The 15,942-nt window shown below is 42.6% G+C and overlaps 1 protein-coding gene across 1 annotated transcript in view; it reads right to left on the bottom strand.

Moving 5' to 3' along the window:
• LOC120061300 (adenylate cyclase type 6-like) overlaps positions 1–12,787 on the bottom strand; it is a 55,726-nt gene extending 42,939 nt beyond the window's left edge. Inside the window, exons 1-3 of the mRNA XM_039011012.1 lie at positions 12,591–12,787; positions 1,335–1,584; positions 160–1,096 (exon numbers count right to left, since the gene is read on the bottom strand). Of these exons, the coding sequence (XP_038866940.1) occupies positions 160–1,096; positions 1,335–1,354 (957 nt within the window). The 5' untranslated portion in view covers positions 1,355–1,584; positions 12,591–12,787. The remainder of the gene's footprint in view (positions 1–159; positions 1,097–1,334; positions 1,585–12,590) is intronic.
• Between the last annotated feature and the right edge of the window lie 3,155 nt (positions 12,788–15,942).

A 15,942-nucleotide genomic window follows, 5' to 3' on the forward strand; every position in this document is an offset into this window, starting at 1 on the left:
AATGATTTAGATAGTCGTGTCTGTGTTTGTTCATTGTCATGCCAAAGACGTCGCTTGACAACAATATAAGAGTTCCCTTCAGTTGTGTACACTATGGCACACACATAATAGAACATATACTATATCTTTATGATGGACAGGAGCAGGCTGAGTTCCTACCTGTTTCCAGAGGAACACGTCTTCCTGGTTGAACTGCCAGGTGGTGACCAGGTGAATGGTGGAGAGCACACCTCCGCTCAGCACGGCTGCTCTCATCCTGACAGGCAGAAGCGTGTAGATGATGTAGATGAAGAAGACAGACCACCAGATGCCCTCAGATGCGCTGCGAGGCGCCACCATCAGCACCCCGAACACCTGCACCAGCAACAGCACCCCGATGACCAGGTAGCTCACCATCCACATGTAGTCCTGGTGGAAGCCGTTCCGGTTACACACAACCATGAGAGCCATGAACAAGGCCATGGCCACAGAGAGGGCCGAGGAGTAGGCCACGTCCGGGGTTGCGTGGACACAATGGAAGGTAAGCATCACGCCGCACACAATCACCAGCACCCCCATCAGCATGGTAAGGGAGCTCTGGTTGAGCCTGAAGAAGTAGCGCTGGTACAGACGCTCCAGTTTATGAGACTGGAACTTTTTGGACTGGAACACTTGCATCACCCGCAGCCAGCAGTCCGCCACCGTCACCTCACCTTCCCCATTGGGACCCTCATCCCCCCCCTTCCCACCACCCCCACTACACCCCACCTTCCTCCCTTTCAGGTCCCCATCCTCAAAGCCCAGGTCGACAGATTTGAGCCCCACCCCTTCCCCGGCGGCGCCGCCCCGTTTGCCGTAGTGGTCCTCTTGCCAGATGCAGCGCACGCCAAAGTTGCCCCCCCCGCCTGCCGCCCCAGCCGGCCCTCCGCGGTGGTGGGGGTGGAGGGGGGCTCCAGAGGGGGGCTCCATGGCGTCCGGATCCCGCAGGCAGCTCATGTAACGCGGGTTGCAAAGGGATGAGCCTCCCTTCTGCTTGGACTTCTTGCCATTGCGCTCCCCCCACGAGGTCTTTCGGTCATCCACTCTGGCCACTAGGAAGCCACTAAACCAGGACATTCTGTGTAGGAGGAAAGGGGGAAAAGCACAGCGTAGGGGGTCGGGGGCAGTTCAAGTTTCAATAAACTTGTAAACATTCATAGATCCACCAACTTAAATTAGACATGCAACATAGTCTTTCTGAAAATGATTTAAGAAAAAAAAAGAACAACCTTCACATGTATTTCCTTAACCTGATGTCCAAAATAAAAACGCTTCACCTGTTGTTCTAAGGTCACCTGTATGACTGTGGACATTACCTGTGTGGGTTCTGGTACATATCCCAACCCTATCCTCTCCAGCCCTTCCACTCATTTATCCCAGCAGGCAGAGGTTTGAAGAAGTGAGGGGTTTCAGACGCAGTTCTGCAGGGGTGTGGGTAGGTGGGTGAACGTGACCGGGGAAGGTCCAGAGGCGTGTCAAACCAGCGTTTCGGATCGAGCAGGTGATGTGAAAGGCAGGGTTTAGGGAATCACTCTGTGATCCGGCCTATCTCCAGGGCTTCTGAGTCTTGGAGGAGAGACACAAAACACAGACAAATACAGGTGAAATTAGAAGGGAATTAGAAGTAAGAATTGTGTTAGCAAAAACCTCAGAAAACCACTTAACCATACATTTATGTCATGGGTCAGTGACAGCACCCAAAACAAAGTCATACATGAAAGTTGTACAATCATCATTCTAAGAATAGTCAGACAACAATACCATCATCATCACAAACAGAAGCGTCATGCCCATAGGGGGCACAGGGGCACATGCACCCTCAGATTTGTCCTGTAAAAAAATATAATATACTGTATATAAATAAAAGTCTTTCATTTTTTGTTGTTGTTTCTCTGTAATACTACTAGCCACCTAGCATTTTATGAAGCTGGCTTTAGCTAGCCAAGATAGGTTCCCAATCTCCCAACCTCATAATTAGCTACCAAGAAGCCATTTCAGGCTATCAATCAAATTATAGTAGCTAGCTTGTTTAACTATGTTAGATGGCATACCTGCTGGCAAGGTAGGTAGACTTTAGATAAAGCAAGCAATTACTAAATGCACTGATTAAGACTCACATTCTTTTCAATCTTCTACCCAGATTTTTGCAGAGATGCAGAGAAAAATATTTAGTTTCTTTAAAAAAATAACCACTAGTCAGGAGGATACAGACAGCTCAAGAGGTCAAATCAAATCAAAATCAAATCAAACTTTATTTGTCACATGCGCCGAATACAACAAGTATAAATGCTTACTTACAAGCCCTTAACCAACAGTACAGTTCAAGAAGAGTTAAGAAAATATTTACCAAATAAACTAGAGTAAAAAATTATAAAAAGTAACACAATAAAATAACAATAACGAGGCTATATACAGGGGGTACCGGTACCGATTCAATGTGCGGGGCTACTTGTTAGTCAAGGTAATTTGTACATGTAAGTACGGGTGAAGTGACTATGCATAGATGATAAACAGCAAATAGTAGCAGCGTCGGGGTGTCAATGTAAATAGTCCGGTGGCCATTTGATTAATTCAGCAGTCTTATGGCTTGATATGCAGAAAAATAAACATATTTTTGATAGAGTTAAAAATAATGATTATGGCTATAGATTATAGGAAAAAGCTGCTTCAGGTATTTGAAAAATGCTAAATTCTCCAACTTCTAAGAAAGGGCCTAGCCCCCCTCCAGATCATCCCTCAGCCATCCTCACATACTTTTTGCCCCCTCAAATGTTTTTGTGTGTATGACGCCCCTTATCAAAAATTAAACATTTGTCAAGGTTTAGGCTATTCTTTCCTTGGTGGCTTAACTCATTAAAGATGTAAAGAGGAAGGTGTGATAACAGGTGGTGGGTGTCAGAGCCTGTCATCACTGGAAGGAAACACGGATGACATGAAAATTATCACTGACTCATTCGCTCACTGATGAAGACAAGATCACTGGAAAATAATCAGATTGGGCAACCATCATGGACATGATGCCTGTATCACTACCCTCCTCCATCTGCCTCCAAATACAGATTAAGGGTCAGTTTGACTCTACCTCATGGTTTTAGAGTTGGGCATTGGGGAAGGAAAAGCTGGACCTAGATCTGTGGTTTAGTGGCAACTTTGATTCCAAGCAGCTAACACACCTCCATCAACGCAAATGACCCTTCAAATGTACATTTCCTGAATCAATTAGACAAAGGAGAGATTTCTCCTAATTTCTGTAAATTAAGGTAGGCTATATTTGGGCACAAGCGCAACAAATCTTGTCACTTATATAAGTTGTACACTGAAAGAAATTCCACATTTTAGGCTTTTATAATGTATTCAAGATCTCGTGCATTATTTTACCAATGACTACTGGAACTGATTTATCATTTGTGCAGAGCTATAGGTTACCCATACATGATAATAATAAGACTAGTGCAACATATTCTATAGTCTATAGTAGCTTAGGCATATTTAAATGCTCATGAATGACATAATTATTTATTATTATATGGTGAAATACAATTATTACTATATGTCTAGACATATAGTAATAATTATATATTTTATTTAACCTTTATTTAACTAGGAAAGTCAGTTAAGAACAAATTCTTATTTACAATAACGGCCTACCCCTGCCAAACCCTAACCCGGACGACACTGGTTCAATTGTGCACCGCCCTATGGGACTCCCAATCACGGCTGGTTGTGATACAGCCTGGAATCGAACCAGGGTCTGTAGTGACGCCTCTAGCACTAAGATGCAGTGCCTTAGACCGCTGCGCCACTCGGGAGCCCAATGTATAACCATATAATAACTATAATAACTAAGAAAACATTGCCTTGTCATAAAAATCTAAAGAATAGGTATAATGATCACCATCACGACATTACAGTATCAAAGCTGATGCAGCCTCATAAATCCCAGTATTCCCTAAACTTCTAGGCTCATCAACTGAGCGTACCAGGGACAGGCCTCAAAACGACCTGAGCTCTTGAATGTGCAGAACGGCTTAAATCAACGCAACGCTGATGTGCTGTCGCCTCTCGTTCCATTTTTTTTTTCATTGGGAACACGAGAAGCCGCTCATGTCGGTAGGCATGTTGTGTTGTTGAAGCAAAAAATAGATTTTCCTCGCTATGGCTATCGTATGCCTTCTCTGGCACGTATCCGTCCAGGCTGCTGGTCGTGGCTTCTGGTTGATCAAGAGAGGTTCAAGGAGAATAGCCTTCAGTTAAAGTGGAAGCTACACCCCTCCGGCTCCGAACCGTCCCTTCTCTCCCGTGCACAAGGTCGACCAGTGTGGTGGTCCTATTACAAATGTCGGGATGTTGCCAATCGTTACGGCGTTCAACAGCTACAATTATCTCTTGGTTTGTATGACTGTGGCTGTAGACATCCTGCCTGAATCCTTTCCTTCCTACCTCGCTATCGCTTGTAGAATAGAATGCTGGGGACTATTCCTCCGGGACGTTTGCACGACATTTCGACCGGACAGCAGCATGCTGGCGTTACATAATGCAAACAGTGTGTGCATACCCAGCTAGTACATTTGGTTCTTTGGAAGTTGTGGGAACGTACGTTTTTGGTTCCCCATTGGTTCTGTGAACGAAGCCATCCGTTTCCTGACGGGTAAAACTGAACATTTTGCCTGTTCTGGGAATGTTAATTTGTAGGTTGCAGTGAGGTTCTAAGAACGTTTTACTATGGTTCCTGTAATTTTTTTCTGGGATGTTTTATTAACGTTCTGAGAACGGAAATTCTAGGTTATTTGAAGGTAATTAAATAACGTTCTGAGAACATGTTTCAATAAAGCTTTTTTATAATACTGCTAGTTTAGTTTGGGTTAACTGTTTTGAACTCCAAGCCCAGATAGGACACACAGGAATTTATTTGCTTAGGCATTAATCATGCAAACACATTTAATTATTATTATTTTATTTTTTTACCCTTTTTTCTCACCAATTGGTAGTTACAGTCTTGTCCCATCGCTGCAACTCCCGTATAGAACGGAAAGGCGAAAGTCGAGAGCCGTGCATCATTCAAAACACGACCCCACCAAGCCGCACTTCTTCTTGACACAATGCCTGCTTAACCCGGACTAGGGTTGCACATTTTGGGGAATATTCAGTGGTTGGAATTAACGGGGATATATGGAAATTAACGAGAATATATGGGAATTAATGGAAATATGCTAATTAATATTAATACCATTTAAATGTAGATGTTTTTTGCATTGGATATATTTACCATATCATATGGAGACAGAAACATAAACATTTTACCTTATCATAAGTAGACATAATTGCAAATGATTAATTCCTTCCAATATACATTTTTTTAAACTATTTATTTACGGATTGAACTTTAATTAAATGAGTTGACTCTTCACATGGGATGATTTCACTAAACAACAAAAGAAAGGGAATATTGAATGATCCCCAATGATCCATCACATCTCCCAAAAACATTTTCAACATACATCTGTAAAATGATAGTCTAGAAACTAAAGCTTTGGTTGTCTTCCTCTCAGGCTTCCATGTCTTCTCCGTGGACCTCCTCAAAGTCCACCTCTTGAACATCAGACTTTGAGGCCTCATCTTCACTGTCACTTTCCAACCTTGTTAAGAATGGCTCGTTGTCAGGCTCAAAAAGCCTCAAATTTGCCCAGATGGCCACCAATTTTTCAACCCTTGTTTTGGTCAGCCTGTTGTGTGCTTTGGTATGTGTGTGTTCCCAAACAAGGACCAGTTGTGCTCTGAGGTGGCTGATGTTGGTGGGATTTGGAGGATGATGGAGGCAACAGGGGAAAGAGCCTCAGATCCACAAAGCCCCTTCCACTAGGTGGCTGATGAGATATAGTATGTTGGCACGACTGCCATATTGCATCTCCATCCCAAAACCATTGCTTGGAAGTGTACTCGCCAGACTGCCAAGAACCCTGCCCTCATCCAGGCCAAGGTGACGAGACACAGTAGTGATGACACCGTAGGCATTGTTGATCTCTGCACAAGACAGGATGCTCTTGCCAGCATACTTGGGGTCCAACAGAAGTCTTCACGCTTTTTGATGTATTTCAGAACTGCAGTTTCCTCTGCTTGGAGCAACAGTGAAGTGGGCAGGGCAGTAAGGATTTCTTCTCTTACATCTGCAAGCGGAGTCTGAACATCAGACAGGATGGCATTGTCTTCCTCAATCCGTGCAATGACTACTGCTATAGGTTTCATGAGTTTCAGGCTGCTTACCACTCTCTCCCAAAATACATCATCCAGGAGGATCCTCTTGATGGGGCTGTCCATATCGGCAGACTGTGATATGGCCATTTCTTGGAGAGACTCCTTCCCCTCCAGGAGACTGTTAAACATGATGACAACACCACCCCAACGGGTGTTGCTGGGCAGCTTCAATGTGGTGCTCTTATTCTTCTCACTTTGCTTGGTGAGGTAGATTGCTGCTATAACTTGATGACCCTTCACATACCTAACCATTTCCTTGGCTCTCTTGTAGAGTGTATCCATTGTTTTCAGTGCCATGATGTCCTTGAGGAGCAGATTCAATGCATGAGCAGCACAGCCAAAGGGTGTGATGTGAGGGTAGGACTCCTCCACTTTAGACCAAGCAGCCTTCATGTTCGCAGCATTGTCTGTCACCGGTGCAAATACCTTCTGTGGTCCAAGGTCATTGATGACTGCCTTCACCTCATCTCCAATGTAGAAACCGGTGTGTCTGTAGTCCCTTGTGTCTATGCTCTTGTAGAATACTGGTTGAGGGGTGGAGATGATGTAGTTAATTCTTCCGTGCCCACAAACATTTGACCACCCATCAGAGATGATTGCAATACAGTCTGCTTTCTCTATGATTTGCTTGACCTTCACTTGAACTCTGTTGAACTCTGCATCCAGCAAATGAGTAGATAAAGCATGTCTGGTTGGAGGGATGTATGCTGGGCGAAGAACATTCAGAAATCTCTTCCAATACACATTACCTGTGAGCATCAGAGGTGAACCAGTTGCATACACAGCTCGAGCAAGACATTCATCAGCATTTCTCTGACTACGTTCCTCCATTGAGTCAAAAAAACTTCTGATTCCAGGAGGACCATGAGCTGTTGCTATCGATAAGGTGTCTGATTCATCATTTTCATATCGAATAGAAGTAGAGGGACTTGTGTCAGAGGTTGCTTGTTGTGAGCACTGAAGGCACTTCATGCACTTGGCCAGATGATTCTGCATCTTTGTTGCATTCTTCACATATGATTTGGCACAGTATTTGCAAATGTACACAGCTTTTCCTTCTACATTAGCTGAAGTGAAATGTCTCCACACATCAGATAGTGCCAGTGGCATTTTCCTGTAAAGATTAGGGGGAAAAATTGTAAAAAAAATCCCTAATACAATTCCATGTAGAGATAAATAGTTAAGCAGTTAGATTAAACAACTCCTTTGTAGAATACATGTTATAAAATGAAACATGTATGGAAACAGATGAATTAACACTCCTCAGTTAACAGGCTCAAGCAAGCTAAAACACACATAGTAGCAAAAACTAGCTAGCAGAAATTGTTAACAAGTTAGAAATGATTTAAGCACACTTTGCTGTAGGCTACTATTTACTAGTTAATAAAAAATAATGTTTGTCATATAACATATACAGTTGAAGTCGGAAGTTTACATACACTTAGGTTGGAGTCATTAAAACTCATTTTTCAACCACTCCACAAATTTCTTGTTAACAAACTATAGTTTTGGCAAGTCGGTTAGGACATCTTGTTTGTGCATGACAGAAGTAATTTTTCCAACAATTGTTTACAGATTATTTCACTTATAATTCACTGTATCACAATTTCAGTGGGTCAGAAGTTTACATACACTAATTTGACTGCGCCTTTAAACAGCTTGGAAAATTCCAGAAAATTATGTCATGGCTTTAGAAGCTTCTGATAGGCTAATTGACATAATTTGAGTCAATTGGACGTGTACCTGTGGATGTATTTCAAGGCCTACCTTCAAACTCAGTGCCTCTTTGCTTGACATCATGGGAAAATCAAAAGAAATCAGCCAAGACCTCAGAAAAAAAATTGTAGACCTCCGGTCTGGTTCATCCTTGGCAGCAATTTCCAAACGCCTGAAGGTACCACGTTCATCTGTACAAACAATAGCACGCAAGTGTAAACACCAAGGGACCACGCAGCCGTCATACCGCTCAGGAAGGAGACACGTTCTGTCTCCTAGAGATGAACGTACTTTGGTGCGAAAAGTGCACATCAATCCCAGAACAACAGCAAAGGACCTTGTGAAGATGCTGGAGGAAACCGGTACAAAAGTATCTATATCCACAGTAAAACGAGTCCTACATTGACATAACCTGAAAGGCCGCTCAGCAAGGAAGAAGCCACTTCTCCAAAACTGCCATAAAAAAGCCAGACTACGGTTTGCAACTGCACATGTGGACAAAGACCGTACTTTTTGGAGAAATGTCCTCTGGTCTGATGAAACAAAAATAGAACTGTTTGGCCATAATGACCATCATTACGTTTGGAGGAAAAGGGGGGGCTTGCAAGCCGAAGAACATCATCCCAACCGTGAAGCACGGGGGTGGCAGCATCATGTTATGGTGGTGCTTTGCTGCAGGAGGCTCTGGTGCACTTCACAAAATAGATGGCATCATGAGGCAGGAAAATTATGTGGATATATTGAAGCAACATCTCAAGACATCAGTCAGGAAGTTAAATCTTGGTCGCAAATGGGTCTTCCAAATGGACAATGACCCCAAGCATACCATCACAATGCCCTGACCTCAATCCTATAGAACATTTGTGGGCAGAACTGAAAAAGCGTGTGCGAGCAAGGAAGCCTACAAACCTGACTCAATTACACCAGCTCTGTCAGGAGGAATGGGCCAAAATGTACCCAACCTATTATTGGAAGCTTGTGGAAGGCTACCCAAAATGTTTGACCCAAGTTAAACAATTTAAAGGCAATGCTATCAAATACTAATTGAGTGTATGTAAACTTCTGACCCACTGGGAATGTGATGAAAGAAATAAAAGCTGAAATAAATCATTCTCTCTACAATTATTCTGACATTTCACATTATTAAAATAAAGTGGTGATCCTAACTGGCCTAAAACAGGGAATTTTTACTGGGATTAAATGTCAGGAATTGTGAAAAACTGAGTTTAAATGTATTTGGCTAAGGTGTATGTAAATTTCCAACTTCAACTGTATTCACCCCACCCAGTATTGTAATCTAAACTTACCAGAAAGCATGTAGTCCTTGGCTCATTGGCTCAGACAGTGTAATAATGTGGGCTCAATAGCATCTCACTAGTGTGCAAGATCTTGAGAATCAGCTGTACATGTGATGGAAGAATGCACTGTGCATGCAGAGGCTTGCAATTCCATTGAATTGGGGATAGTTTAACCAAAATATGCCACAAGACCTAGAATTGCCTTATGTGTATCCCACAAAAGAGGTTCACTGATATAAGCTAACTTTTTTGATGAATTTAAGCAAAAGTCCTCAAATTCCAGGGCTTAACTTGCCATGGAAGATTTCTGGAGAAATTATGGAAGTTTCCTGGAAAGTTTTCAACCCTTTGTAACCCTAACCCGGACCAATGTGTCAGAGAAAACACGGTACACCTAGCGACCATGTCAGCGTGCATTCCGCTTGGACAATTGTGCGCAGCCTCGTGGGTCTAGCGGTCGCAGCTGGCTGCGACACAGCCTGGGATCGAACCAGGATCTGTAATGACACAGCTAGTGCCTTAGACCGCTGTGCCACTCGGGAGGCACCCGAACACATTTATTTTTTATTGTGGCACAACGTCAGTGAGATTTAAACCTATGATCTTCTGTTCTATATCCATGAAATTAGTGTACTGCACCACCTGGATGGAGCTAGCATGCCATGTTTTTTTTTACTTATGCAAAGCTGTTCATTTTAGTCTATTCAAACATTTCAAAGGAAAAAGAGTCATTAAAATCAGGTGTGGCCAAATAGTGGACGCGGCCAACACACCTGAACACCCTTAACAAGATAGATAATAGAGAGTTTTGTTGATGCTGAGAATGGAATGTATATGTTTTTAAATAACATTCTTACTAAATATATTTTGGCAACATATCTCCCTGCACATTCTCACTACAAAAAATTATGCAGATTAGGAGCAGTGTGCGGAGGGGTGAGTGTGTCTGTGTGTGTCTGTGTACTCAACTTGCAGCGGGCAGTCAGGTTTGCTGTCACTCAGTCAGAATGCACATTAGCGTTTCATCTTTTTTCCATACCATTGTTCCACTTGTTAGATATTATGCACATTGATAGCTTGATAGCAAACGTCCTCACTATGTGATTTATCATAGTAGGAGGCAGCAGCAATCTAAATGATCAGACTGAAAACATGCAAGGGAAAGCGATTGGATGAAATTATGAAGCGAGTGGCCGGAGAATTACAGCTTCACTCGATCCAATCAGAGCAGCAGGATCAACGTACAGCCTGCCCTTCTCTTTACAGACAGGCAAACTATCCAGTTGAGTTATTTCGACCACGCACATGACTGACTCAAAGACAGTTCAGTATGGTTTAGAAACTATGTGACTGACTGACTGACATGAGAATGATGCTTGCTGGCACCCGAAAATAAAATAAAATTCTGATCACGGATAGTAAATACTCGGATCATAATCGTATCCAGAAAATATCCCATATCCGTTACGATACCAATTTTGTCCGACTACTCAGCACACCCCTAATTATTAGAACGATACAACATTTTTCTTGTGGTTTTTATGGAAAGTTTTCTTAACATTCTCGGAACAATGTGAGAACATGACTTTAAATAGAACCATGAGGAAACCTGTAGGAAACATTTTGCTGAAGTACTGAAATTCCCCCAGAAGAACGTTGTTTCTTAACGTTCTCGTAACAATGTGAGATCATGACTTTAAATAGAACCATGAGGAAATCTGTAGGAAACGTTATGCTGAAATACTGAAATTCCCAGAGAAAACTTGTTTCTTAACATTCTCTGAACTATTTGAGAACATTCCCAATCTCAAACCAGTTGGAGAACGTTCTTAGAACCATGTTTGAACTTTTAGGAAACATTCTGTTAAATTAATGAAATGCCAAGAAAATATCTTTTTTTTTTGTCAAGTTCCTTAAATGTGCTCACAATGTTCCAAAGCCAAGCAACTATCCTGCACTATTACCAGAAAGTTGTGGGAATGTAGTATGCAAAATAACCATAGGATAACCACGCTCTCACCAAGCTCTAAGAAACACATGGTTCTCTGAACGTTATGTGCTAGCTGGGTAGAGACTGGCATCCGTTCATAATTGTTAATAATCAGATCCTTATTTTAGTTTTTAGAGGACAGCTCCTATTTCTATTACCCTATAGTCTACTGTGTTGTGTGGGGAGCGCAGCAAAGTAAAAACATATTTGATAATCGCATCATCAGACATATTGCCTGTTATAGGCTATTTATTATTGTAGCCTGGTGTAATTAATGTCAGCATAGGCATACGGTTTTATTAATGGAATATAGGCCTAACAAGAGTGTAGCCTAATAACATAGGCTAATGGTAAGAATGTGTCCAAGGTCTACGAGAGGCTAACGTAACATTCCATGCGAAGGCCGTGGGGCTATCATCAGCCGCATTCACAGCTCACACACTCGTTACATAACTCTGTTCAGTGTAACCTATGTGACAACCATAGCGGAGATCACAGCTATGACCATTTTGATGCTGTGTTACGGTGTGCGGCAACTTGTAGTCTACAATGTTGCATGTCACACCCGCCCGCTAAGTAGCCTATGTGTCTTGTTATTCAACCAGCGAGGGGGAATACATTCTAGCATGGCTCAGGCCCTGACTAACAAACGCCACGAGTCAATAAACACACGACAGACATTACAAACGAGCGGTGGACTATTCCACATTCCAACGCATCACTTCGCCGTATTTACTTTTTGTAGGGCTGGCTCATCAGCAGTTTTTTTTTTACTTCCCGTTATGATGACCTAGCCTATATTTAATTTAAAATAACTCATACATGGAAAAAAAACAGACGCTTTGCGGTTGGAAATTCATTTTAGACGTGAAGATCCCTGCAGCTGCGACCTTTGAGATAGCAGCTATGACTGCAATGCCTAGATGGCAGCAGTAATTTTAGTGTGCTTCTCTAACCTGCAAACTAATTTATGTGAAACTCAAGGATATTAGAGCCTATAGCGTTAAATGCCTGTTTTTTTTATATCCGTGCTTATATAGGGCTAATTACATATTTGAGCCATAAGAAACACGGATCGATTACTGAGACACTATGATAAACACAGACTCAGGCGCACAACCCCTATAATAATATAATAACATTCCGCCGACTGCTTTGAATTACGCACTGATAGAATAGCAATAATGTATTTTTCTCAAATTAGATGGGTGTAAAATAGAATAAGGTTTTGCCTGCCCTAGATAGCATACGACTAAAGAAGCCTACATCAAACATGCACACTAGGACGGAACACACTGGAACGAGGAATAACTCACCATGATCATCCTTCTCGCTTTTTTCCGTCCAAACTAGCCCGCACGAGCCAAGCCAATACTGGGAAGGATAGGACGAATTGAAGTCCCCGGTACTGTTGACGGTTTGAATAGTCAGAGAGGGGGACCAGTGGTGACAAACAGACATAAACACACAATATCCTCCTGTCGTTTTCTCTCTCTCTCCACTCCCTTGCTTCTCCCCCTCTCTCCCCAGCTCCGACGCGCCACCGCTCACACGCTCCAATTCTGTCTCCCTCTCAGCATCTCTGCACTCCCTCTAGAGGTGCAACTCTGTATGAGACGCTGCTGAGAGGTATACCACAAAGCATGATCCATGAGTTTGCCAGATTTTCTCGTTAATTAAGAAAGCTAAACATAGATATGTGTTTTTGTTTGTTGAATCAACTAGACCAGGTTTCCCCAACTGACAATTTCAACCGCGGGCGATTTTATTTGGCCCACCAAGTTTTCAGAGCAAAAAAAATATTGTTTGGAAAAAAAATCGTTATTGTTGGACATAACATACTTCAAAACCACCAGCATATCAGCTCCAAGTGATTTTAATTTAGGAAATCTGTTCCAAAGTATTCCCACACATAATAGAGAGACATATGTGATCATATACACATGTAAGCAAAGTTTGATATTATAATGTTTAAGTCAAATATTATATTTGTTAGGGCTTCTTGCGTCAATTTGCAGTGTCAAATTATTTGTCATTGTCTTCCGGCCCCCTGACCGTCCACTCAGGAAAAAATCGGCCCACGACTGAACATAGTTGATGATCCCTGAATTAGACCATGTCCATTTCAAGCTTATCATTCTAAAAAGTAAAGCAGTTATATCAGAATATTTAGACAAGTTAGCTTCTTGATCCTGCCTTGTAGTATACCCCTCTGGTCTATGCTCTGTATGAACCATAACACAGTCTATGAACTCAATCTTTTTGTCAGCTGCTACTGTGTTATGAGGAAAAGTTGTGATAGGGATACGTCCCCATGTACCTGTTACCCACTTAGTTCCGAACCAGATGCCAGATGTCCCACATCTACAGTGCATTCGGAAAGTATTCAGACCCTTTGACTTTTTCCACATTTGGATACGTTACAGCCTTATTCTAAAGTTGATTAAATCGTTTTTCCCCCTCATCAATCTACACACAATTCCCCACAATAACAAAGCAAAAACCGTTTTTTAGAAAATTTTTGATAATTTATTAAAAATGTAAAAATTAAATATCACATTTAATTAAGTATTCAGACCCTTTAACTCAGTACCTTGTTGAATCACCTTTGGGAGCGATTACAGCCTCGAGTCGTCTTGGGTATAACGCTACAAGCTTGTCACACCTGTATTTGGGGAGTTTCTCCCATTCTTCTCTGCAGATCCTATCAAGCTCTGTCAGGTTGGATGAGGAGCGTCGCTGCACAGCGATTTTCGGGTCTCTCCAGAGATGTTCGATCAGGTTCAAGTCCAGGCTCTGGCTGTGCCACTCAAGGACATTAAGTCACTTGTCCCGAAGCCACTCCTGCGTTGTCTTGACTGTGTGTTTAAGGTCGTTGTCCTGTTGGAAGGTGAACCTTCGCCCCAGTCTGAAGTCCTGAGCGCTTTGGAGCAGGTTTTCATCAAGGATCTCTCTGTACTTTGCTCCGTTCATCTTTCCCTCGATCCTGAATAGTCTCCCAGTCCCTGCCGCTGAAAAAAAACGCCTCAGCATGATGCTGCAACCACCATGCTTCACCGTAAGAATGGTGCCAGGTTTCCTCCAGACGTGACACTTGGCATTCAAGCCAAAGAGTTCAATCTTGGTTTCATCAGACCAGAGAATCTTGGGTGCTTTTTGGCAAACTCCAAGCGGGCTGCCACGTGCCTTTTACTGAGGAGTGGCATCCATCTGGCCACTCTACCATAAAGGCCTGATTGGTGGAGTACTGCAGAGATGGTTGTCCTTCTGGAAGGTTCTCCCATCTCCGCAGAGGAACTCTGGAGCTCTGTCAGAGTGACCATTGGGTTCTTGGTCACCTCCCTGACCAAGGCCCTTCTCCCCAGATTGCTCAGTTTGGCCTGGTGGCCAGGTCTAAGAATGATGGAGGCTACTGTGTTCTTGGGGACCTTCAATGCTGCAGAAATGTTTTGGTACCCTTCCCCAGATCTGTGCCTCGACACAATCGTGTCTCGTAGCTCTACGGACAATTACTTCAACCTCATGACTTGGTTTTTGCTCTGACATGCACTATCAATTGTGGGACTTACAGTTGAAGTCGGAAGTTTATATACACCTTAGCCAAATACATTTAAACTCCATTTTTCACAATTCCTGACATTTAAAAATTCCCTGTCTTAGGTCAGTTAGGATCACCACTTTATTTTAAGAATGTGAAATGTCAGAATAATAGTAGAGATAATCATTTATTTCAGCTTTTATTTCTTTCCTCACATTCCCAGTGGGTCAGAAGTTTACATACACTCAATTAGTATTTGGTAGCATTGCCTTTAAATTGTTTAACTTGGGTCAAATGTTTCTGGGTAGCCTTCCACAAGCATTCCACAATAAGTTGGGTGAATTTTGGCCCATTCCTCCTGACAGAGCTGGTGTAACTGAGTCAGGTTTGTAGGCCTCCTTGCTCGCACACGCTTTTTCAGTTCTGCCCACAAATGTTCTATTGGATTGAGGTCAGGGCTTTGTGATGGCCATTCCAATACCATGACTTTGTTGTGCTTAAGCCATTTTGTCACAACTTTGGATGTATGCTTTGGGGTCATTGTCCATTTGGAAGACCCATTTGCAACCAAGCTTTAACTTCCTGACTGATGAAGATTTTGGAGCAGTGGCTTCTTCCTTGCTGAGCGGCCTTTCAGGTTATGTAGTATGCTTGATATAGGACTTGTTTTACTGTGGATATAGATACTTTTGTACCTGTTTCCTCCAGCATCTTCACAAGGTCCTTTGCTATTGTTCTGGGATTGATTTGCACTTTTTGCACCAAAGTACGTTCATCTCTAGGAGACAGAATGCGTCTCCTTCCTGAGTGGTATGACGGCTGCGTGGTCCCATGGTGTTTATACTTGCGTACTATTGTTTGTACAGATGAACGTGGTACCTTCAGGCGTTTGGAAATTGCTCCCAAGGATGAACCAGACAGAATGCGTCTCCTTCATGAGTGGTATGACGGCTGCGTGGTCCCATGGTGTTTATACTTGCGTACTATTGTTTGTACAGATGAACGTGGTACCTTCAGGCGTTTGGAAATTGCTCCCAAGGATGAACCAGATTTGTGGAGGTCTACAATTTTTTTTCTCAGGTCTTGGCTGATTTCTTTTGATTTTCCCATGATGTCAAGCAAAGAGGTAC

Source organism: Salvelinus namaycush, chromosome 16 (assembly GCF_016432855.1).
Source record: "Salvelinus namaycush isolate Seneca chromosome 16, SaNama_1.0, whole genome shotgun sequence".
Classification (NCBI taxonomy): Eukaryota; Metazoa; Chordata; class Actinopteri; order Salmoniformes; family Salmonidae; genus Salvelinus; species Salvelinus namaycush.